At 35.8% G+C, this 24,113-nt stretch overlaps 1 protein-coding gene across 7 annotated transcripts in view; it reads right to left on the bottom strand.

Moving 5' to 3' along the window:
* Positions 1-1,727: 1,727 nt before the first annotated feature.
* The window catches only part of HACE1 (HECT domain and ankyrin repeat containing E3 ubiquitin protein ligase 1), a 109,513-nt gene continuing 87,127 nt past the window's right edge, over positions 1,728-24,113 (bottom strand). For 4 of the 7 annotated variants that reach the window (XM_080666313.1, XM_080666315.1, XM_080666318.1 and 1 more), the window contains 5 exons: positions 21,263-21,394; positions 15,827-15,925; positions 15,479-15,549; positions 3,238-3,365; positions 1,728-2,695 (listed from right to left, as the gene is read on the bottom strand). In XM_080666313.1, the coding sequence (XP_080522439.1) occupies positions 2,538-2,695; positions 3,238-3,365; positions 15,479-15,549; positions 15,827-15,925; positions 21,263-21,394 (588 nt within the window). In that variant the 3' untranslated portion in view covers positions 1,728-2,537. The remainder of the gene's footprint in view (positions 2,696-3,237; positions 3,366-15,478; positions 15,550-15,826; positions 15,926-21,262; positions 21,395-24,113) is intronic. The other 3 variants (XM_080666314.1, XM_080666316.1, XM_080666319.1) reach the window with 1 other exon arrangement.

Genomic DNA, 24,113 nt, shown 5'->3' with positions numbered 1-24,113 from the left:
GGGTGCCAGAAGAAGAGAGAGCAAGATACTGAAAACCTATTTGAAGAAATAATGACCGAAAACTTCCCCCACCTGGTGAAAGAAATAGACTTACAAGTCCAGGAAGCGCACAGAACCCCAAACAAAAGGAATCCAAGGGGGACCACACCAAGACACATCATAATTAAAATGCCAAGAGCAAAAGACAAAGAGAGAATATTAAAAGCAGCAAGAGAAAAACAATTAGTTACCTACAAGGGAGCACCCATACAACTATCAGCTGATTTCTCAACAGAAACTATGCAGGCCAGATGGGAGTGGCAAGAAATATTCAAAGTGATGAATAGCAAGAATCTACAACCAAGATTACTCTACCCAGCAAAGCTATCATTCAGAATTGAAGGTCAGATAAAGAGCTTCACAGATAAGAAAAAGCTAAAGGAGTTCATCACCACCAAACCAGTATTATATGAAATGCTGAAAGGTATTCTTTAAGAAGAGGAAGAAGAAAAAGGTAAAGATAAAAATTATGAACTACAAATACATATCTATCAACAAGTGAATCTAAAAATCAAGTGAATAAAAAAATCTGATGAACAGAATAAACTGGTGAATATAATAGAATCAGGGGCATAGAAAGGGAGTGGACTGACAATTCTCAGTGGGAAAAGGGTGTGGGGGGTGCGGGAAGAGACTGGACAAAAATCGTACACCTATGGATGAGGACAGTGTGGGGGGCCTAAGGGCAGAGGGTGAGGTGGGAACCGGGTGGAGGGGAGCTATGGGTGAAAAAAGAGGAACAATTGTAATAATCTGAACAATAAAGATTTAAAAAATAATAATAATAAAATTCCAAAAAGAAAAAAAACTCACTGACAGGGACAACAGTATGGTGATTGCGGGGGAGGGGAGGTGGAGGAGGATATAGAGGAGTATAAATGGTGATGGATGGAGACTTGACTTGGGGTGGTGAACACACAATACAGTGTACAGATGGTGTGTTGTAGAATTGTGCACCTGAAACCTATGTAATTTTGTTAACCAGTGTCATCCCAATAAATTCAATAAAAAAGAAAACAAATAATGTTTGTAGCATAAAACAAAAAAATAAATAGAAATTAATGTTTGTAAACATGAAAAATTAGCAATGTAATATTAAACTCAGTTACTTATTTGAAAAGACAGAAGTCAATGACCATTTTTACAATTACATTTTGAAAACCAAAATTTAAAAATTATTAGCTTCATTTATTATAAATAAAGCATATGACTCTTAATTTTAGAACTAATAAATTTTAAATAATTCCTAATTTTTAATGTCATCTGTTGAGATTTTTTAATATAAAAAACCACAATAACAAAAAAGGACCAAAAAACACATATTAGAGAAACTTTATAAATTAGCAAAACTTTCAATGTATATGTCTATATACATATATACCCAATAAATATTTGTCTGTATTGACATATACATTGTCAATATTTGTCAGTGACAAATATACCGGCTGCTCATGAGAAAATATGCACAGGTATGCATATCCATGGATATGCTATTGGATAGTCTACTTTTGGTTTCCAGATGCAAGGTCCTAAGCATTACAAATTCCTCCATTAGCACTTCTAACTATGTGCATGTTCCTACTTCCCCTTAAAAGGTATGCTGTAACTACTCAAGTATTTCTTTTCAAAATAAAAACTGATTAGATCACCCTAAAATTTAAAAACTAACACTCAACATTAGGCATATTCACTGGAACTCAACATTTTAATCATAAAAAGAAAATTTAAGAAAAACTTACATATTTAAATTGTAATCTGCACATCAGATTACTTAAGTGTGTCATCAGAACTCACTGATAAAATAAAATAAAAAATGATAAAATATATTTTAGGTTTACCTAAAATATAAATTAAGCATAAAAGAAACTATGAGACCACAATATATATGGAAAACTGACCATTGAAAAATGCAAATAATTCATACAATATAGTATAAGCTTTAATATATAAATTAGATATCATTTCATCAGCTGTTTGTTAGTCACATCAGTCTAAACTTTACATTACATAGTAAAATATTAAAAAGCTAGAAAACATCATTGCAATATAGATTCAATATGGGAAAATACATATTTGTGGTCTTATACACAATTTCAATTAATCCATTCTATACAATAGTTTTTCAAAATATAAATGGCACTTCTCATGCGATAGGACATACCAGTTTGGAGGTCCTACTATATTTTAATATACAGAAAAGTAAAGAGAAAACATCCTTTAATCAAGACAGTTACATAGCAGAGGTGGAATGTAGAACAAGATTTTGCCTTAACACAATCTTGAATAAGATTAAAGAAATATAAGGACAGTTTCTACTACTTTCAATTAGCATTCTTTAAAATGAAGGCTACTGTGATTTTCTATTTTCTAAGTGTATCACAAACTGAGAAAACATAAAAGGGAAAAAGGGCAGGAGAGAAAACCTGATCCTTGATGAATTTTAAACAGCCCTGCCCGTGAGCTGCCTTGAGGCTGCTTTTCTGTTGACATTTCCTAAATTACTTCTGCCACTCGGACTGTGCATCAGCAGTCAGATGAACTTTCCAGACTCCACTATGCCATTGTGTAGCCATAGCTGCCACAATGCAGTGCCACAAGAAGTCTGTCCTTGAGTATTTCTTTACTTGGGTATTCAGGTAACTTGAGCATGTTGATGCTTTAAAAGTAAAATATACCACCATTAAACAGAAAAACTGTAAAATTTCTGATTGTTTTGTCTAGCAATGAAAACTATGAAAATTAACATAAAACTACCCTCTCAAATTTGCATTCAAATTGGAAAACCCTGAAGTAATATTTAAAAAATAAAAACAAAAGCAAAAAGCCCCTGCTGCATTGTAGTTTTCTTTAGCCTGCAAATGTAGTGGAAGAAAGTAAGTTCCTTTCAGCCAAAAATAAGCAAGAACAATTTAAATTGAAATGATGGTGTAATTTAGTGACACTCTGACAATTTAACTTTAATGCTGGTTGAACAGTATTCAATTAAATTATAGATAGTTTCCTCAAACATATTCCTTACCAAAAAAGGGGAAAGCAAGGAACTATGTAGCTATTTATTTGTCAGTGATTGTAAAATGCTGATAGAGATCACTGTTGAGATTCTTTCTCTTCTTGTAGCAACGCAGTAATTAAACTTTTGATCACTCAAAATTAATCAAAACTTCAGAATGCATTTAAAATAAAAAAATTTTAACATACCATGTGCTTGAAGTTGGTAGAAGATTTGGAGTATATGGCACAGCAGCGATTGTAAAGTTTTGCAATCCACTTCCACCCATGATATTAGCAAATCCACCATGTGGGACCCTGGAACTAACAGTTCATATCTTAATATGTTGCAATCATTAAAGGAAAATCTTTGTTTTAGATATATTTCCTAAGTTAGAGTAATAATGTATTCAACTCTAGGTCACTGACAAAATAATCCTTTTTCATCTGCAGCACTCCAACTTATTTCTAAAAGTCACCATGTGGCCAGTTATCCAGCTTCCATGGAGACACCCTCCATATTTTTATAAGCTGTACTATGCTTTCAATTAGCCACAGCACATAGCTCTACTATTCATTTAGCATACTGTTAGGGGCAGAAATAGAACATATTGGGGATCAGCTACAATTATAAGAAACATTAATCATGCTCTGTTAACCATGATGGTTCTGTTCTGATTAGAGAAAACACATTCTAACCTGGCTGAGAGTTGTACACCTTGGGACATGGGAGTGAACATTGGAATGCAGTCTGTCCTCCTAGTGAGAACTGTCTATCATTAGGGAAAGACTTACAACCTCATGGTACCTAGTCCTAGAGACACTTGCTCTTTACAACCCTCGGCCCCAATTACCTGTCATCTGGTCCCCGGGCACCCCATAACTCCCCACCAGCCCACGTGACTTGTAACCTGTAATGATTATCCCATGCCCACTTCCCTATACCTGTAATTCCTACTTCCCCACGTAATCTTATCCTTCTACCCAATATAAGCAGTTGGCTTATGGTGGGGTACAGAGCAGATTTTTGTGGATGACCTGCTGCTCTGCCACACTGCCAGCATTATTGAAATGAACACTCATATGTGATTCAACCCTGTCTCTGCTTAATTGGCTGAAGTAGTGACAGGCAGCCCAGACCCCTTGGTTGTCCAGTTACAATACTGCATGTACAATTATTTTATTTCATGTGTGTCTCTACTAAACTGGGACTGATTTGAGGGCTCAAGTGTGTTATATTTGTATTTGTATCCCTGGGGTTAGCAAAATGATTGGCATCTATAGACAGTCACTAAGTATCTGCTGAATAAATAAATGTTTGCTTGATTAAAACAACAGAGGATCTTACATATAATCCAAATAATTTCCTGTTTGAAAAGAATCTAGGGTCAAAAGGATTTTGTTTTGTTTTGTTTTTCACAGTGGGACAACAGTATGGTGATTGCGGGGGAGGGGAGGTGGAGGAGGATATAGAGAAGTATAAATGGTAATGGATAATACTATAAAATTCTTCCCATTTCTCTTTCTAGAGATTCACAATATCAGATGTTGTTGTTGTTTTTTAATGTCACCTAACATGGTCAAACCATAGGAAGGCTAATACAATATGTACTAGTATAAACACCACCAGAAAGTTTAATCTTGGGTACATGGCTGTGTAGAGTATGTAATTACAACTTCTCAAATTCTATTGTTTACATTTGAAAGAAAATTAGTATTTCAAATTAGCATATATACATACACACACACACACACAGACACACACACACATATTAGTATATATACACACACAAACACAAACACACATATGATTAAACAAACTGATCCTGGAATAAACTTTGTTGTTTTTAAAATGAGATGTTCTAGTGCTTTATGGATAAATTAGAATAATGGTAAGCATTTAACATATAGGTGTCAATGCATATTCAAAAATAGTAGACTAATATTAAAAAATGTTTTCTAACATGATTCATAGTACAAACCATAATTCAGTTAAAAAAACTGTTGAAATTTGAATAACAAAAACATCTTGAAAAAGAAGAACAAAGTCAGAGGGCTCACACTTGCTGATTTCAAAACTTAAACTACAAATCTACAATAATCAAAACAGTGTGGAACTGGCATAAAGACGGACAATATAAACCAATGAAATAGAGTACAGAACCCCAAAATAAACCTTCACATAAATGGCCAACTGATTTTTCAACAAGTGTGCTAAGAACATTCAGTGGGAAAAAGTCAGTCTTTTCAATAAACTGTGCTGAAAAAGAAACAAGATGGCAGCATAGGTAAACGCCTGTACTTGCTGCCTCCCACAACCACATCAAAATTACAACTAAAATACACAACTATCATCCAGAACTGCGGGAAAGCTGGCTGAGTGGAAGTACTACAACTAGAGGTAGAGAGGTAAAGAAGAAAGTGCATTGAGACAGGTAGGAGGTGTGGAGGTGCGGAATGAGCTGGCACCCGGGTGTGCAGCTTTTTTAATCAGGAGGGAGATACAAGCTCCTGCTTGCTCTGAACTCCAGGGCCAGGCGAGACTCTGGGGGACCCAGGCACATACGGGGGGAAATTGGACTGTCTGGCATCGGGGCAGGAACGCGAGGGCGGCTTTCTTTCAGATGGAGGTGCTCGCAACGGTCATTGCTCCTGTGCTGGGACCTCCCCAGGGCAGGGCTGACTGGCAGCCATTGCTATTTGCTCTGCCCTGGAGATTCCCTGAGACTCCACCCCACCCAATTTATAACCCCACCTAAGCTGTGAGCAGCGGCTTTTCATACGAATGGCCTGTCCTTTCTCAGCCTAAAACCTGTCAAACAAGCTGCAGCTGGGTCAGGGACCCCCAAAACTATCAAAAGAAGGCCCAAGGCTGGCACCAGCAGCAGCCTGCATTACTTCACAGCTGGGCCTTGTCTGGGCATTTCCAAACCCGATACAAAGCAGATAAATCTGCAGATCTCTCTATAGCTCCTGCTGGGTAACCCAGGCAGTAGCTGACTTTGCACCTCCTTGAAGATCCAAGAGCCAGTGTACCCAGTGGTTAGTATGAGACCATACCAGATTACAACTCTTCACATCCATAAGTGACACACTCAAGGGGCAGACTCAGTGATCACCAAAGCCCCACTGAAGCAAGTCCTGCCCCATGAGGGTGTCTCCTGCACAGCAGCTCTCCCAGTGTAGATACAGCTAGTCCTCACTGCCAATTGGCCTGGAGGTCAATTCTTCCCAGTGATACCAACAGCAATAAGGGTTAACTACAACAAGACTGTGCACACAGCCCACAAAAGGGTACACCAAGAGTGTCCACCTCAGGTGAATGGGGAGGCTGAGCCACTGCCACTCTATCAACTTAAGGAGACTTAGCACTACCCAATACATAGAAACAAACACAGGGAAACAACCAAAATGCAGAGACAAAGAAACAAGTCACAAATAAAAGAAATGGAAGAAAGCAAACTACTGGATATAGAGTTCAAAACCACAGTTATAAGGTTACTCAAGAATCTTCTAGAAACCTCTGAGGAACTTAGTGAGATCTTCAAGGATCCTAGTGAGAATGCCAAAATTGGAAAAGGACCAGTCAGAAATTAAGCATATAATGATTGAAATAAAGAATAATATACAGCCGAAACTGGTTTGGCTCAGTGGGTAGAGCGTCGGCCTGCGGACTGAAGGGTCCCGGGTTCGATTCCGGTCAAGGGCATGTACCTTGGTTGTGGCACATCCCCAGTGGGAGGTGTGCAGGAGGCAGCTGATCGATGTTTCTCTCTCATCGATGTTTCTAGCTCTCTATCCCTCTCCCTTCCTCTCTGTAAAATATCAATAAAATATATTTTAAAAAAAAAGAATAGTATACAGAGATTCAACAGTAGGCTAGAGCAGTGGTTGGCAAACCACAGCTCGCGAGCCTCATGCGGCTCAGGAGCCATGGTTTGCCACTCTGTTGACTAATGAGTTTGCCAACCACTGTCATATACTACCCTTTACCTCTTTGCACACAATATGCCACAATTGACTAATCCTCACAGCTTCCAATTCACAGTAACATTTAGTCTAGTCCAGTGGTCAGCAAACTCATTAGTCAACAGAGTGGCAAACCTCAGCTCGCGAGCCGCATGTGGTTCACAAGCCGCGGTTTGCCAACCACTGGGCTAGAGGATCCCAAGAATCAAGTCAAAGATTTGAAATACGAAGAAGCAAAAAAAACACCTAACCAGAACCACAAAAAGAAAAAAGAATCCATTAAACAAGGACTGGGTTACCAGAGAGATCAAAGAAGAAATAAAAAAACATCATGGCAACAAAGGACAATGAAAACACAACAGCCCCAAATCTATGGGACACAGTGAAAGCAGTCTTGAGAGGGAAGTTCATAGCTCTACAGGCCTATCTCAAAAAACAAGAAACAATGGTAATAAATTATCTAACCCTACTACTCAAAGAGTTGGAAAGAGAGCGACAAGAAAAGCCCAGTGTAAGCGGAAGAAAAGAAATAAGAAAGATGAGAGCGGAGATAAACGACTTAGAGACCAAAAAAAACAATGCAAAAGATCAACAAAACCAAGAGCTGGTTCTTTGAAAGGATAAACAAGATTGATAAACCTCTAGTCAGGCTTACCAAGAAGCAAAGAGAGAGGACCCAAATAAACAAAATCAGAAATGAAAAAGGTGAAGTAACAACCGATCCCATAGAAATACAAAGGATTATGAAAAAATACTATGAACAACTCTATTCCAACAAAATGGACAACCTAGATAAAATGGACATATTCTTAGAAAAATACAAGCTCCCAAAACTCAATCAAGAACAATCAAAAAACCTGAATAAGCTGATAACTACCAAAGAAAAGGAAACAACAATAAAAAAATCTTCCAACAAACAAAAGCCCTGGTTCAGATGGCTTTATAGGGGAGTTCTACCAAGCATTCAAAGAAGAACTAAAACCTATCCTCCTCAGACTATTCCAAAAAATTCAAGAGGAAGGCACACTTCCAAGCTCTTTCTATGGAGCCAGCATTATCCTAATTCCAAAACCAGATAAAGACACCACAAAAAAAAAGAGAACTACAGGCCAATATCCTTAATGAACATAGATGCTAAAATCGTCAACAAAATTCTAGCAAACCGGATTCAGCAATACATTAGAAAGATCATACACCATTACCAAGTGGGATTTATTCCGGGGATGCAAGGATGGTACAATATTCGCAAATCAATAAATGTGATACATCACATAAACAAACCAAGAGACAAAAATCACATAATCATATCAATGGATGCAGAAAAAGCATTTGACAAAATCCAACACCCTTTCTTGATAAAAACTCTCAGCAAAGTGGGAATGGAGGGGATCATACCTCAACATAATAAAAGCTCTATATGACAAACTTACAGCCAACATCATACTCAATGGGTGAAAACTAAACTCATTTCCCCTAAGAACAGGAACAAGACAAGGATGCCCACTTTCACCACTCGACATAGTACTAGAAGTACTAGCCATAGCGACCAGACAAGAAGAAGAAATAAAAGTCATCCAAACTGGAAAAGAAGAAGTAAAACTGTCCTTATTTACAGATGACATGATACTATACATAGAAAACCCCAAAGACTCCATCAAAAAACTACTAGACCTAATAAGTGAATTTGGCAATGTAGCAGGATACAAAATTAACACCCAGAAATCTATGGCCTTTTTAAACACCAATAATGAACTCACAGAAAGAGAAATGAAAAAAATCAATCCCATTTACCATTGCACAAAAAAATTAAGATACCTAGGAATAAACTTAACTAAGGACATAAAAGATCTGTACTCAGAAAACTACAAGACATTGAAAAAAGAGATAGAGGAAGAAATAAACAAATGGAAGAACATACCATGTTCATGGATTGGTAGAATCAATATCATTAAAATGTCCATACTACCCAAAGCAATCTACAGATTCAATGCAATACATATTAAAATATCAACAGCATATTTCAAAGATTTAGAACAAACTCTACAAGGATTCATCTGGAATAAAAAAAGACCCCAAATAGTCACAGCTATCCTGAAAAAGAAGAACAAAGTTGGAGGGATCACAATACCAGACATCAAGCTATACTACCAAGTCATGGTTCTCAAAACAGCCTGGTACTGGCACAAGAACAGACATATAGACCAATGGAACAGAATAGAAAACCCAGAATGACCCAAGCCATTATACTCAATTAATATTTGACAAAGGAGGCAAGGGTATACAATGGAGTCAAAAGAGTCTCTTTAATAAATGGTGCTGGGAAATTTGGTCAGATACATGCAAAAAAAATGAAACTAGATCACCAACTTACACCATACACAAAAACAAACTCAAAATGGCTAAAGGACTTGAATGTAAGATGGGAAACCATAAAAATCCTATAAGACTCCATAGGCAGCAAAATTGCAGACATATGTTGTAGCAATATCTTTACAGACACAGATCCTAGGGCAAGAAAGACTAAGGAGAAAATAAACAAATAGGACTACATCAAAATAAAAAGCTTCTGCACACAAAAGAAACCATCAACAAAACAACAAGAAAGCCCAATGCATGGGAGAACATATTTGCCAATGTTATCTCCGATAAGGGTTTAATCTCCAACATTTACAGGGAACTCATACAACTTAACAAAAGGAAGATAAACAATCTAATCAAAAAATGTGCAAAGTATCTAAATAGACACTTTTCAAAAGAGGACATCAGAAAGCCAAGAGACATATGAAAACATGCTCAAACTCACTAATCATCCGAGAGATGCAAATCAAAACAACAATGAGGTACCACCTCGCACCTGTCAGAATGGCTATCATTAACAAATCAACAAACGACTAGTGCTGGAGAGGATATGGAGAAAAAGGAACCCTCCTTCACTGTTGGTGGGAATGCAGACTGGTGCAGCCATTGTGGAAAACAGTATGACATTTCCTCAAAAATTTAAAAATGTAACTGCCATTTGACCCAGTAATATCACTTCTAGGACTGTATCCCAAGAAAACAGAAACACAAGTCAGAAAGGATATATGCACCCCTATGTTCATAGCAGCACAAGTTATAATAGCTAAGATTTGGAAACAGCCTAAATGCCCATCAGTAGATGAGTAGATTAGAGAACTATGGTACATCTACACAATGGAATACTACGCTGCTATAAAAAAGAAGGAATCTTACCATTGCAACAGCATGGATGGAACTAGAGAGCATTATGCTAAGTGAAATAAGCCAGTCAGTGAAAGGAAAATACCACATGATCTCACTCATTTATGGATAATAAAGAGCATTATAACCTGATGAACAAAAAGATAGATACAGAGGCAGAAAGGCATTGAACAGACTGTCAAATTACAGCGAGAAGGCTGGAGAGGGGAGGGGAGGTAAGAGATCAACCGAAGGACTTGTATGCATGCATATAAGCATAACCAATGGACACAATACACTGGGGGACAGGGGATAGGGTGAGGGCATGTGCTGGGGGGTAGGGGAGGCTGGGGGAAGGTCAATGGGGAAAAAAAAGGAGACATATGTACTACTATTTATAATACTTTAAACAATATGAAGATAGTGTAAGGAGCCTCTGCGACAACTTCAAGCATACCAACATCTGAATTATAGTGGTGCCAAAAGAAAAGAGAGCAAGATATTGAAAACCTATTTGAAGAAATAATGACAGAAAACTTCCCCCACCTGGTGAAAGAAATAGACTTACAAGTCCAGGAAGCCCACAGAACCCCAAACAAAAGGAATCCAAAGAGGACCACACCAAGACACATCATAATTAAAATGCCAAAAGCAAAAAACAAAGAGAGAATATTAAAAGCAGCAAGAGAAAAACTGTTAGTTACCTACAAGGGAGCACCCATACGACTATCAGCTGATTTCTCAACAGAAACTATGCAGGCCAGAAGGGAGTGGCAAGAAATATACAAAGTGATGAATAGCAAGAACCTACAACCAAGATTACTCTACCCAGCAAAGCTATCATTCAGAATTGAATGTCAGATAAAGAGCTTCACAGAAAAGAAAAAGCTAAAGGACTTCATCACCGCCAAACCAGTATTATATGAAATGCTGAAGGGTATTCTTTAAGAAGAGGAAGAAGAAGAAAAAGGTAAAGATAAAAAATTATGAACAAAATGACAACAAATACTTATCTATCAAGAAGTGAATCTAAAAATCAAATGAATAAAAAATCTGATGAACAGAATAAACTGGTGAATGTAATAGAATCAGGGGCATGGAAACAGAGCAGGCTGACAATTCTCTGGGGGAAGGGGACTGTGGGGGGTGCTGGAAGAGATTGGACCAAGATCTTATATGCATGGTACCTATGGATGTGGACAGTGGGGTGGCAAGGGCCTGGGAACTGGGTGCAGGGGAGCTATGGGGAGAAAAAATAGGGACATCTGTAATAATCTGAACAATAAAGAATTTAAAAATAAATAAATAAATAAACTGTGCTGAGAAAACTGGACATAGCACAGAAAAAAAATGAAGTTGGACCCTTAACACCACTTACAAAAGTTAACTCAAAATGAATCAAAGACCTAAACTTCAGAGCTAAAACTACAAAGTACTTATAAGAAAATATAGGGGAAAAGCGTCATGACACTGGATTTGCTAATGACTGCTTGGATGTGACACCAAAAGCACAGGCAACAAAAGACAAGTAGATAAATTGGACTTCATCAAAGGTAAAAACATGTATGTCAAAGGATATCAGGAACAGAGTAAAAAGGTAACCCAAAATGGGTGAAAATATTTTCAAATCATAAGTCATAAGGAATTGACATCCAAAAAATATATAAAACTACAACTCAACAATAGCAACAAAAAACAATTAAAAATAGGGAAAGGACTTGAATAGACATTTATCCAAAGAAGATACATAAATGGCCTATATGTAGATGAAAAAGATGCTTAATCAAATCATTTGTCATTAGGGAAATGAAATCAAAACCACAATGATGTATCTTCTTCATACACATTAGGATGACTATTGATGACTATTAATAAAACAAAAACCACCAACCCCTAACTAAAAAAAAAAAAAAAAAAAAGACCAAATATTGGAAAGGACATGCAGAAATTAAAACCCTTATGAATTGTTGGTGGGAATGTAAAATGGTACAGCCACTGTGGAAAATAGCCTGGCGGTTCTAAAAAAATGAAACATAGAATTACAGCATATATCCAAAAGAACTGAAAGCAGAGAATCAATGAGATATTTGAACATCCATGTTCACAACAGCATCACTCACAAGAGCCAAAATGTGGATGCAACCCAAGTGATCATCCATGGGTGAAAAGATAAGGCAAAATGTGGTATATATACACAATGAAATATTATTTAGCCTTAAAAAAGGAAGGAAATTCTGACATTTGCTGTAATACAGATGAACCTTGGGATGTTATGGTAAGTGAAATAAACCAGTAACAAAAAGACAAACGATGTATGGCTCCACTTAGATGAGGTACCTAGAAGAATCAAATCCATAAAGACAGGAGAACGGTGGTTGTCAGGGGCTAGGAGAGTAGGAATGGACAGTTAGTGTTTATTGGGTACAGTTTCAACTGAGGAAGATAAAAGTTTGGGAGATGGATGGTGGTGATGGTTGCACAATGTAAATGTACTTAATGTCAAAGAAGTGTACACTTAAAAAGGGTAGCCCGACAGTGTTGCTCAGTGGTTGAGCATCAACCCCTGAACCAAGAGGTCACTGGTTAGATTCCAGTCAGGGCACATACTCAGGTTGCGGGCTCGATCCCCAGTAGGGGGCATGTAGGAGGCAGCCAATGGATGATGTTTCTATCTCTTTAGCCCTCTCCTTTCCTCTCTCTCTAAAAATCAATAAAAACACATTTAAAACTAGTAAATGTTATGTATTTTTTAGCACACACACTATAAAAGCTGTTGAAAATGAACCAAATTTTCTATTTGAAATCATGGATATGTATATACTCACAGGGGGAAAAATTAGCAATCATTATATATGTATCTCTGAAAACAGCCGTTTTCTTTTCTAGTTTGGTTGCTATTAAGTGTTTTCCTGATGGAATGCCTGAGCTTACCTTAGAGGTCTAAGTGAATATTAAAAGTATGCCTGGGGCTTACTAATAAAATGCTAATGCATGAGCAATTCCTACTTAGGGCAAAAGAATATCTGAAGAAGACATGAATATGTCTGTCAACTGAAATAAAATTCAACTTTAGTTAATCTATGCATATTAACCTTTGCCTAAAAAATTAACAAAGGCAACCAAAAATGAAAAGGGATAAAAAAACTAAGCTGTTCTCAATTTCCGATAGAGGCAGAATTTAAAAAACAAGTATACCACTGTATCAGGACAAGATGAGAAAACGAGCCTTGACACTTATTCTTACACAAATTATAACAGTATTTCATTATTAGGATAATTAAGCTAATGTCTTCATATACCTCAATTTTGAAAAGTAAGCTTTAAAAAAACCTAAGATTTTACAATTTTGATAGAATAAAAGGAACAGGCCCTCTCTCATTCCCTGCTGATCTGAAAACTGATATCTTTCTGAAGGATAAATGAGCAATATGTATCAAGGTTGTAAAAATGATTATCTTTCTATCCAAAAATTTCCCTTCTAAGAATTTATCCTATATAAATAATGTAGGATATTGGCCCACCAAGTATGTAGCACAAAACTTCCTTATTTCTGAAGCCTTATGCATAAACGAGAGAATTTAGCAATAAAGGACAATATCAATTAAAGGAGGTCCATAAATTGAAGAGTTAGGCAGCCATTTAAAAATTAGATCTATAAATGGAATAATTTTTAATGATATATTGCAAAATTCAAGTTATAAAACAGGGACAAAAATTTATATATGTGCGAAACATTCTGGAAGAATAACAACATCTCCAGTTATTGAGATTAGAGTGATTTTTTAAAATTTTAATTGCCTAACCTTCCTACACAGAATATGTAATTTTTATTAAATTATTTTCATTAAGTTATGCAAATCACGGTGTATTTCTTGGCATGAAGAAGCCACCAAAAAAGCAAAACCCCAAAAACTTAACAAAGTTTTCTTTCATAGCTTTAGTCTACAGTCTGAATATTTATGTTTTAATTTATTCTTTAAAATTAGACGTATGGTGGGACTCCAACTATTTTTCTAATTATACAGTTAAAAGACTAAGAAAATAAAGTAAAATGTTAATAGCATTATCTATGTAGTGGAATTACTTAACAGAATTTTCATTTTGTTCTAGCTATATTCTCCATTTTCTGAGCTTTTATAATGCTTATATACTAGTTTAAAAATAAGACAGTAGTGTGCCCGGCCAGTGTGGCTCAATGGTTGAGCACTGACCCATGAACCAGGAGGTCATGGTTCAATTCCGGTCAGGACACACGCCTGAGGGGTTGTGGGCTTGATCCCCAGTAGGGGGCATGGTAGGAGGTGGCCATTCTAGGATTATCTCTCATCATTGATGTTTCTGTCTCTCTCCCCCTCTCCCTTCCTCTCTCTGAAATCAATAAAAACATATTTTTTAAAAATAAGACAACAGTGAACCCTAAATTACATACCTATATTTTATATAGGTACACACTCACAATTATGTTTTAAAAAAAGCAAAAAAAACCCTGGCTGAGTAGCGCAATTGTTTGGGGCATCACCCCATACAACAAAAGTCTGTGGGCTAGATTCCCAGTCACTTAAAAAAGAAATAAATAATAAAGCGGAGGGGAAAAAAAGTAAACACATTAAATTGTTTATAGTAGATATTGCTGGCAGAGGGTGATTTTCCTTATTCTTCTAATCTTCTGTGTGCCAACTTTCCTAGGAGAACTATGCACATTTGTAATAGAACAACTGAACTATATTTTCATAAATAGAAGGAAACAGATAAAATTCTATGTTATAAAGAATGAAAATCAAATCTTTTTTTTTAGATCTTTCAGAAATATAACTTAAAAAAAGTTTTCTAATCTATGATATTTCATTGGTTGCAAAAGACTTTTCAAAGAAGTGTGGTATCACAATTATTTTTCTTAAAATTCAAAGTAAAGTTTGATAAGAATTGGAGAAAAACCACTGTGTATGGGTATTATAGGTGTTATGGTGCACACCCTCGCGCGCGCTCGTGTGTGTGTGTGTGTGTGTGTGTGTGTGTGTGTGTGTGTGTTGCCCAGCACACATAAATATTAAAAATCTGGCTACTACTATTGACCAATCTGCAGAATTTTAAACATTTATTGAGCACTACTATATATGTTTTATTTTAAATGCTTAAATAAATCTTTGTTTAATATCATGAAAGTGGGAAGGGAGGAAAGAAACTGACAATTCAGAGAAATAATTCATGTTGGTTGTTTATCTCTAAGCCATTAGAAATGGAATACATTAAATTACTTTCACATTATCATAAAAACACTTCCTACCTGCCAGTAACAAACTGCAGGAGAAGAACTCTCTCCTCTGGAGTAATATCTTCCACAACTTCCCAGAACCACTGACAACAATGAGAACAAAAAACTTAGCTCAATTTCAGAGCAATCGTAGACTTAATACCAAGAAGTATGCAGCATTCATAAAGCACATTTTATTCTAAGAAACTCATTTATCAAAAACTATTTCATACCAAGTTTTCATATGCAATTCCCATAAGAAAAATTTAGGGGAAAACTTTACTTCATTAATTAATGTAGGTTTTCATCCAATAGTGCTGAAAAGCTTACAAAATTAAATGGTAAAACTTAACTTCATTCTAAACTCTAGAGAAATTTTACCTGAATAACCGGATCTTGTCTTTCATAGCCACTTGTGTATTCTGTATTTTTTATCCAATCACTCACATCAATTTCTGGCATGCCAGAAAGCAGTAGCTCCTTTGGGGAAGAAGGAAATTGTCATTATTTTTCTTTGGGGGGGGGGGGGGAAGCAAAAACCTATTACATTTAAAGAGTAAATTTGCCTTAATTAGAAACTAATTCCATGTAAAACCAATTTATTTTTGTGACAGTGTCTGCATGTCATCAATAACAAGTACTACATGGGAGAGAACCCTTGATACTGATGATCTCAAACAATGTGAACTGTGCAGATGTCTCTATATTAATACAATTTAATTAAAACATAAGGAGACGATACTTTATGTTTATAGATAAACACTCTTGCAGCAACAGCTTATATGTGCAATACTTTTATGAACATTATCTTTATGGTTATTTTTATTTTATGAATTTGTTAAATTATATAAAGAGACCATTCTCTCAATATGAAAGTAACAACAACAAACACCTGAATAAATCCTGGATTAAGCAAAGGAAAACATCATCAAAAAATCCTAATCATTGCCAAAACCGGTTTGGCTCAGTGGATAGAGCGTCGGCCTGCGGACTGAAGGGTCCCGGGTTCGATTCCGGTCAAGGGCATGTACCGTGGTTTGCGGGCACATCCTCAGTGGGAGGTGTGCAGGAGGCAGCTGATCGATGTTTCTCTCTCATCGATGTTTCTAGCTCTCTATCCCTCTCCCTTCCTCTCTGTAAAATATCAATAAAATATATTTTAAAAAAAAAAATCCTAATCATTAGGAAAAAGAAAGTAATAAAATAAAAATAGTTGTATTTAAAAAAAATATTCAGGCCTTTGAAGAACTATTCTGGAATAATTCAGATCTTTAATGTCAACTTTCCCCAAGGTGAGGAAAAACAAATGCAATTTCCTAATGACTTTGGTAGCCTTTTTCCTAGAAAGATCATCAAATAAACAAAATAGCAATCAAATAACTAAAACATGAAATAAAGAATGGCAGAAGTATTTACCATTATGTTTTCCAAGAGAAAAGAAAACATGAAAAAGAGCTTGTCCACACCTCTGAATCACAGTTGGGTTTGTTTACAGAGTCAGGTGAGGCAATAACCAGCCTACACTTAACTAAACCACGGACAAGCTGGAATAGCAGGATGTGTTATTACACAGACATCAATGCAATGTGGTTCAAAATCACATTTCCTACAGCAACTACTCGTAATATATACCAGACTAGTACAGAGTATACTTTGAAGGTTAATGAAAGTTAGTATAAGATGGTGTCTGAGAACTCCTGGGTGTTTCTGAGATCTGAATAGGAGTCTTCAAGGTTCTCTCTTTTCCAACTTATCTAAGGCTGGATTTTCTCCATATAGTTCAACCAAATAACATATCACCGCAGATAATGTGCAGATGCAGATATAAGTACCCATTTTCTTCTATTAAGCCAGACATTAAACTTGCAAAAATGTAAAATAATGCCACGCTTCCCATTATTTTTGTTTCATTCTGGAAAATACAGTTTTCAATTTTAAAATTTTTTGTTAATAGGCAATAAATTATTTTTATATGAATTAGTTATTTTACACTTCTGTTTTAACTTCAAATACAATAAACATCAATTAATATAACTCACATAAACAAAAAGGCTTTTGTTGTAAGGAGGTCCTAAGACCTTTTGTTTGAGAACTGCTAGTGTTTTTGTTCTCCTTGTGATGGTATTATAAAATCCATTGACTAAGTAAAGGCGTTCTATTAGTGTCCATTTACCACCCACAAATAGAGTCTCCACTTTTCTTTGCACTGTTCTGTGCCCTAGGAGGCTGATCCTGGCACATTGGCTCTCTTATCTGTTGGCTTCCGGTTGGGTTCTGCCACAGAACAGGCAGAAGCCTGGAGGTGAGAGCACTTTCCGCTCCCTCCCTGCTTTAGCACCTCTTTCCAATAGCCATGTCTCCTCATCACAGGGCTTCATAACAATAATTCCCCCACCTGTCTCTTCAATTCCAGAGGTGATAAAGACTTTCCACTGCTGCTAGTCTCTGGATGTCTCACCAAATCTTATTTATTCTTAACACTGCCTGCACCTCTATAATAGTCCTTTGTTAAAGCTCCTTTATTTGAACCATCTGGGGAAATTCGGTTTTGTGACAGGACCTTGATATAGACCTGTCAAAGGGAGGGAGAATGAATTTTACACAGGTCTTAAATATGAGCTTAATCTTCTTGCCTTCTAAACTAAAGTAAGCTTTTAATAATATTAAGATTGCTCTCATTGCCAATAATTATGAATAAAAATGACTGAGGTTTTATTATCTTAAGATTTTGAACTATTTCATGAAAATCATGTTATAACTTTTTTATGAAGAGGATGAAAGATCTTTATTATCCTATTTAACACTGCTCTTCCCAAATAATCTTACCATCTAAATCAGCTCAACTTAATTTTAAAGCCAGAGTCTAAAACACACTAGGAATCCTAACCTAACTTCTAATATAAGAAGTACAATTGAAAATTTATCAGTAGCAGACCTAAATGTGAAAGACAAAGGAATAAAGTTTTTAGAAGAAAACATGGAAAAATACCTTCATGACCTTGGAATAAGAAAGAATTTCTTAAAAGGACACAAAAAGCTCCATTCATTTAAAAAATAAAAATAAAAGCCCAAACCGGTTTGGCTCAGTGGATAGAGCGTCGGCCTGCAGACTGAAGGGTCCCAGGTTCAATTCCGGTCATGGACATGTACCCTGGTTGTGGGCACATCCCCAGTAGAGGGTGTGCAGGAGGCAGCTGATCGATGTTTTTCTCTCACTTTCTCTCTCACTGATGATTCTAACTCTCTATCCCTCTGTCTTCCTCTCTGTAAAAAGTCAATAAAATATATTTTTTAAAAAATTAAAAAGATAAACTGAACTGTGCTAAAACTAAAAACTTACTAAGATGCCAGAGTGGAATACATATATCTAACAAAGACTCCATAAAAGAATATATAAACAATCCTACAAATCAGTAACAAAGAAAACAGAAAACACAATAGAAAAATGGACAAATTACTTTAACAAACACTTCAAAACCAGAGTACACAAATAGCTAATAAACATATTAAACACATTCAACTTCATTGATCATTAGGGAAATACAAATTAAAATCATGATGAAATACCACTACCGATCCACCCAAATGGTAAAAATGCAAAATGAAATTATAAAATGCCTGTAAAGAATGGGAACACCCAGAACTCCCAGACCTGGTGGTGAGAATGTAACTTAACATACCACTTTGGAAAACTATTTGCTAGTATCTATTCTAATGAAATAAATGCCCACCATATATGCCAGCAATTCTATTCCAAGGTATGTAACACAGAGAATGCATGTATATTTCTCCAAAAGACATGTACTAGAATGTATGTAGCAGCACTATTTCAAATAATCTAAAACTAAAAAGTACCTACCAAATGTTTAAGAGGAGAAAAGATAAAACAGTATACTGACACAATGAAATACCTACCATACAGCAATGAAAATGAACAAATTACCTGCATGCAGCAACAGTATTACTCTCACAAACAAAAACCCAAGCCAAAGAAGTCACATACATTCTAGGTAACTATTCCATTTATATTAAATTAAAAAACAGGCAACCTAACCTATGATATTTTAAGTTACGAGAGTGGCTGCCCATGACTGGGGATAGTGAGTGAAAGGAGACATGAAAGGAGCATCTGGGGCGCTAGGATCTGTCAATTTCTTAATCTGGGTGCTGTTTTCATGGGTGTAGTCCGCTTATGAAAATGCATCAAGCTATACATTTATAATGCATGAACTTTTCCCTATGTATACTGTAATTCAATAAGTTTCACAGAACTTACCAGTATCAGTAAATTATGAGGCAAAGTTTTTGTCAATGGTTTATGTTGTTGCTATTGGTTTTTTACATCATAGGTCCAAGAAACAATGTAATTCTCTGTTTAACAGTTCATAAGTACTCCTCCATTTTTAAATGCTAAAAGTAACTTTTATGTTTATGTTAAAACTAGACAAGTCTATGCTAAACAAAACCATTAATCCTAAACCTAAAAACAGAACCAAAAAACTCAAAACTGGTATTTTTTTTTATTATTATTGAGAAATCGATTTGTTGGGGATCCAACCTTGGCGTTATCAGGACAATGCTCTAACAACTGAGCTACCTGCCCTGGGCCTCAAAACTGATATTTAATGAAACTAAATCATAAGAGACTTGAAAATTAATTAGCAAATTCTGTCCACTGCTTTACTAAGATTCACTACGAGTGAAAAACAATTGAGAATATTGGTATATATGTAAAATTAAAGGTATACACCATTGCACTTATTCATATATTAAAATGAAGGGCAGAGGGTAAAACTAATTTTATGAAACAGAATAAAATCAAAGGATACTTTCCATTGATCTAAAATTTAATTTTCCAAATTATACTTTTTAAAAATGATACTCTATTTACAACACTGTGTTTTATTAAAGAGTTATAAACTTAGAGAGTTTGGAAACCATTTATTACCAAAAACAAAAGAGAAAAAGGAAATAAGGGAAAATGCAGACATAAATCATATAACATCAGAAATCCCATTGGATCACAGTAAAAGGCAGACAAATTAAGTATAACAAAACATTCACTAAAGAATAGGGGCGCCAAAACCGGTTTGGCTCAGTGGATAGGGCGTCAGCCTGCGGACTGGGGGGTCCCGGGTTCGATTCCGGTCAAGGGCATGTAACTTGGTTGCGGGCACATCCCCAGTGGGAGGTGTGCGGGAGGCAGCTGATCGATGTTTCTCTCTCATCGATGTTTCTGACTATCTATCCCTCTTCCTTCCTCTCTGTAAAAAACCAATAAAATATATTTTTAAAAAAAAAAAAAGAAAAGAATAGGGGCTGGCAAAGAGAGTGGCCTTCAGAGAGTTTTGAAATGGAAAATTATAAAATTATATACATGATGAAAAGAGAAGCTGAAAAGAAAACCCAAATATAACAAGAAAAACCTTAATCAAGTCTTCTATTTGGAAGTATGAGAAATTTGTATTGGTATTCTTTTTTACCACAGATAGCCAAATTAAAAAAGTCAGAAATAATGGGAATTTTGCTTTTGGGATGACTGACCCTCAGCTTCTTCCATGTACAGTACTTTGGAAACAATATTCCATTTTTATCACCACTGCATTCCATTTCACATTAAGGAAGTGCTAATATGGTTATTAAGCTTAAGAGAAGCACAATCACAAATGTTGTAACAAATCTCTAAACACAAACATTAAACCATATGTCTTATACATTATTCCATGCACCTCAGTACTCCAAAATTATTTTGAGTTACATCGACTGGAATTTTTTGTATTGTTGTGTTATGATAAAAGAGCTGATGTTCTTCCTTACCAACTCAAATTCATCAAACAGCTGTATGAGGGAAGGTGGAATGAACATATGAAAGCCTTGGAGAAAAGCATTGATCTGAGGTTGAATGGCTCTTGTCATTCGAAGTTCTGTAACAAGTTGGACATACTCCTCCTATTAAAAAAAATAGTTTTCATGATGACTTTTTTTAATTCCACATACTTAAGATAATGTTGATATAATCACTTCTCATTTAAGAGGTAAAGATTTAGAATAAAGTTGGCACCAATATTCATACACCTCAGTAAACCAGCACTCTACCATTCACTAAACTGTTTCCTCATACCCTGTCTGTAACAGCAAGTGCTATCAAGATCAGCAGTCTCACTTCTGGGAATATATCCTAAGAATCCCTGAACACCAAGCAAAAAGAATATATGCACCCCTATGTTCATAGCAGCATTATTTACAATAGCTAAAATCTAGAAATAGCCCAAGTGCCCATCAGTAGATAAGTGGATAAAAAAGCTGTAGCACATTTATACAATGGAATACAATGTGGCTTTGTGAGTTAAAAGCAATATATTGTATGTAATCCTCACCTCCCAAGAACAAATACTCTAAACACAAAGGGGAGAAAACCTGTTTTGGGACCAACCCTTTATTTAATTAATTAATTTATTATTTATTTATTATTCATTCATTCATTCATTCATTCATTCATTTGGGGGGGGGGCACTAACATGATGCTCTGCTCCCCAGCCCCCAAAGTTACTGGTATATGCTGGCTATGAATTCTCTGTATATCTCAGATCTATACAAGTGTCAGTGAATTCCTCACAGCTCTCTCCAAACCTCACCTGGCTTCTACTGTCTGGCACAGGGAAAGCTGCCAAAGCTGCCACTTAATCCATCCTTACCCCCAATCCCACTCCCTACCTCCCAAAGGCTTTCTCCACTATATAGGAATTAATCAGTTACTACAAGTTACATACAGACAGTTACTAGAGGAAGACATAAACATGCATCAAACAATCAAATAGAAACATAGAACTAAATTCCAGGGTCCAATCATGAAATAATATATAATAACACACTTCTAAGTGATAACCAGCAGTGAATTCAGCATCAGCACATGATTATCTCAATATTTATGAATGCTCTAGAACTGCTTACTGGACACTACAATTTTTTTGCTCCATCCATTAATTAATTATAGGTTTAAGATGCTATATGAGATCCCATCTTCCCTTAACAAGAATAGCTTTTATCTAAGAGGTTTTGTTTTTACAATTTTAAAGTACTACTCAATAGTTATTGCTCAAGACTTACTAAATTATGAAGCTTGAAAGTAAAAGATTTGTGAATTGCTCAAGTACACTTATTTTAATTTGCCATTTTAGTCCATATTCTATATCAATTAATTCTTATTATTTCTCCATACATTTTATTTTTATTTTTTTTAAATATATTTTATTGATTTTTTACAGAGAGGAAGGGAGAGGGATAGAGAGCTAGAAACATCGATGAGAGAGAAACATCGATCAGCTGCCTCCTGCACACCTCCCACTGGGGATGTGCCCGCAACCAAGGTACATGCCCTTGACCGGAATTGAACCCGGGACCCTTCAGTCCTCAGGCCGACGCTCTATCCATTGAGCCAAACCGGTTTCGGCATACATTTTATTTTTAGAAATTAGTTTTCCAAAGTAAACTAATCTTTGCGCACATGTTACCTTCTATTTCATCTAATACTATTTTCCACATTTATTTCTGTAACTCTGGTTCATGGTTATTAAATGTCAATATGTGAAAATCAGCTCCTTCAGATACTAGTCTCCATATAAGTTAATTTAAATGTGAAAACAAACGAACAAATAAAAAAACCCTGACCAGGTGGGTCGGTTGGCTGGAGCATCCATCAATCAGGCACATATGGAAGGCAATTGATCAATGTTTCTCTCTCTCCATTCCTTTCTCTCTAAAATAAATAAATAAATAAATAAACAAACAAATAAATAAATAAATAAATAAATAAATAAATAAGAACATGTTTCTGGGTGAGGATTAAAAAATAAAAATGTGAACTTGGTCTAAAAAATGGATCTTGGTTTAAATTATTTCTCTGTAAAATAATGAAATCCTCTAGCCATCTCAAATCCTCCTGGGTGTAGTAAAATAAGTTTTCCAGGTAGTTGAAAGATATAATTGTGTTTAACAGTTAAAATCTACAGAAAACAGAAAATCTAAATCCAACTGCTTCTAAAATAGTTGTTCTGCCTCCTTAAACAGCACATCTTCAAATAGAGTAACACCATTAACATATTCTTGATAATACAATTATTACTATGAACATTCACTATTATTATGCACTAACATTTTGACTGTTCATACTGTGCTACAGAAACACATTGGCTGCATTCCCACTACATATGAAGGCAGCCAAGTGATGCACCTCCACACTTCATGCCCTGCATAACTACATCAAATATCTATATGCCTTAAAGAAACAGTGGACACACAGATGATAATCAGTCTACAAAATACTGGCATAAAGAGCTGCATGATCAGCCGGCATGACTCAGTGGTTGAGCATCAACCTATGAACCAGTAGGTCACGGTTCAATTCCCAGTCAAGGCACATGCCCTGGTTGTGGGCTCGATCCCACAACTGGTTCATAGCGGGTGTGCAGGAGGCAGCCGATCAATGATTCTCTCTCATCATTGGTGTTTCTATCTCTCTCTCTCCCTCTCCCTTCCTCTCTGAAATCAATAAAAATATTTTTAAAATGTTAAAAAAAAAAAAGAGTTGCATGATCAAACATTAAATATATACCAAACCTGATATCTCATTTTTTCTAAGGTATTAAAAGAGATGATATAACTTGGAGGG

This window comes from Plecotus auritus (genome assembly GCF_963455305.1).
Source record: "Plecotus auritus genome assembly, chromosome: 4".
In the NCBI taxonomy this organism is placed as follows: Eukaryota; Metazoa; Chordata; class Mammalia; order Chiroptera; family Vespertilionidae; genus Plecotus; species Plecotus auritus.
The sequence above is the reverse complement of the archived record's forward strand: the minus strand, read 5'-3'. Positions and strand labels throughout refer to the sequence as shown.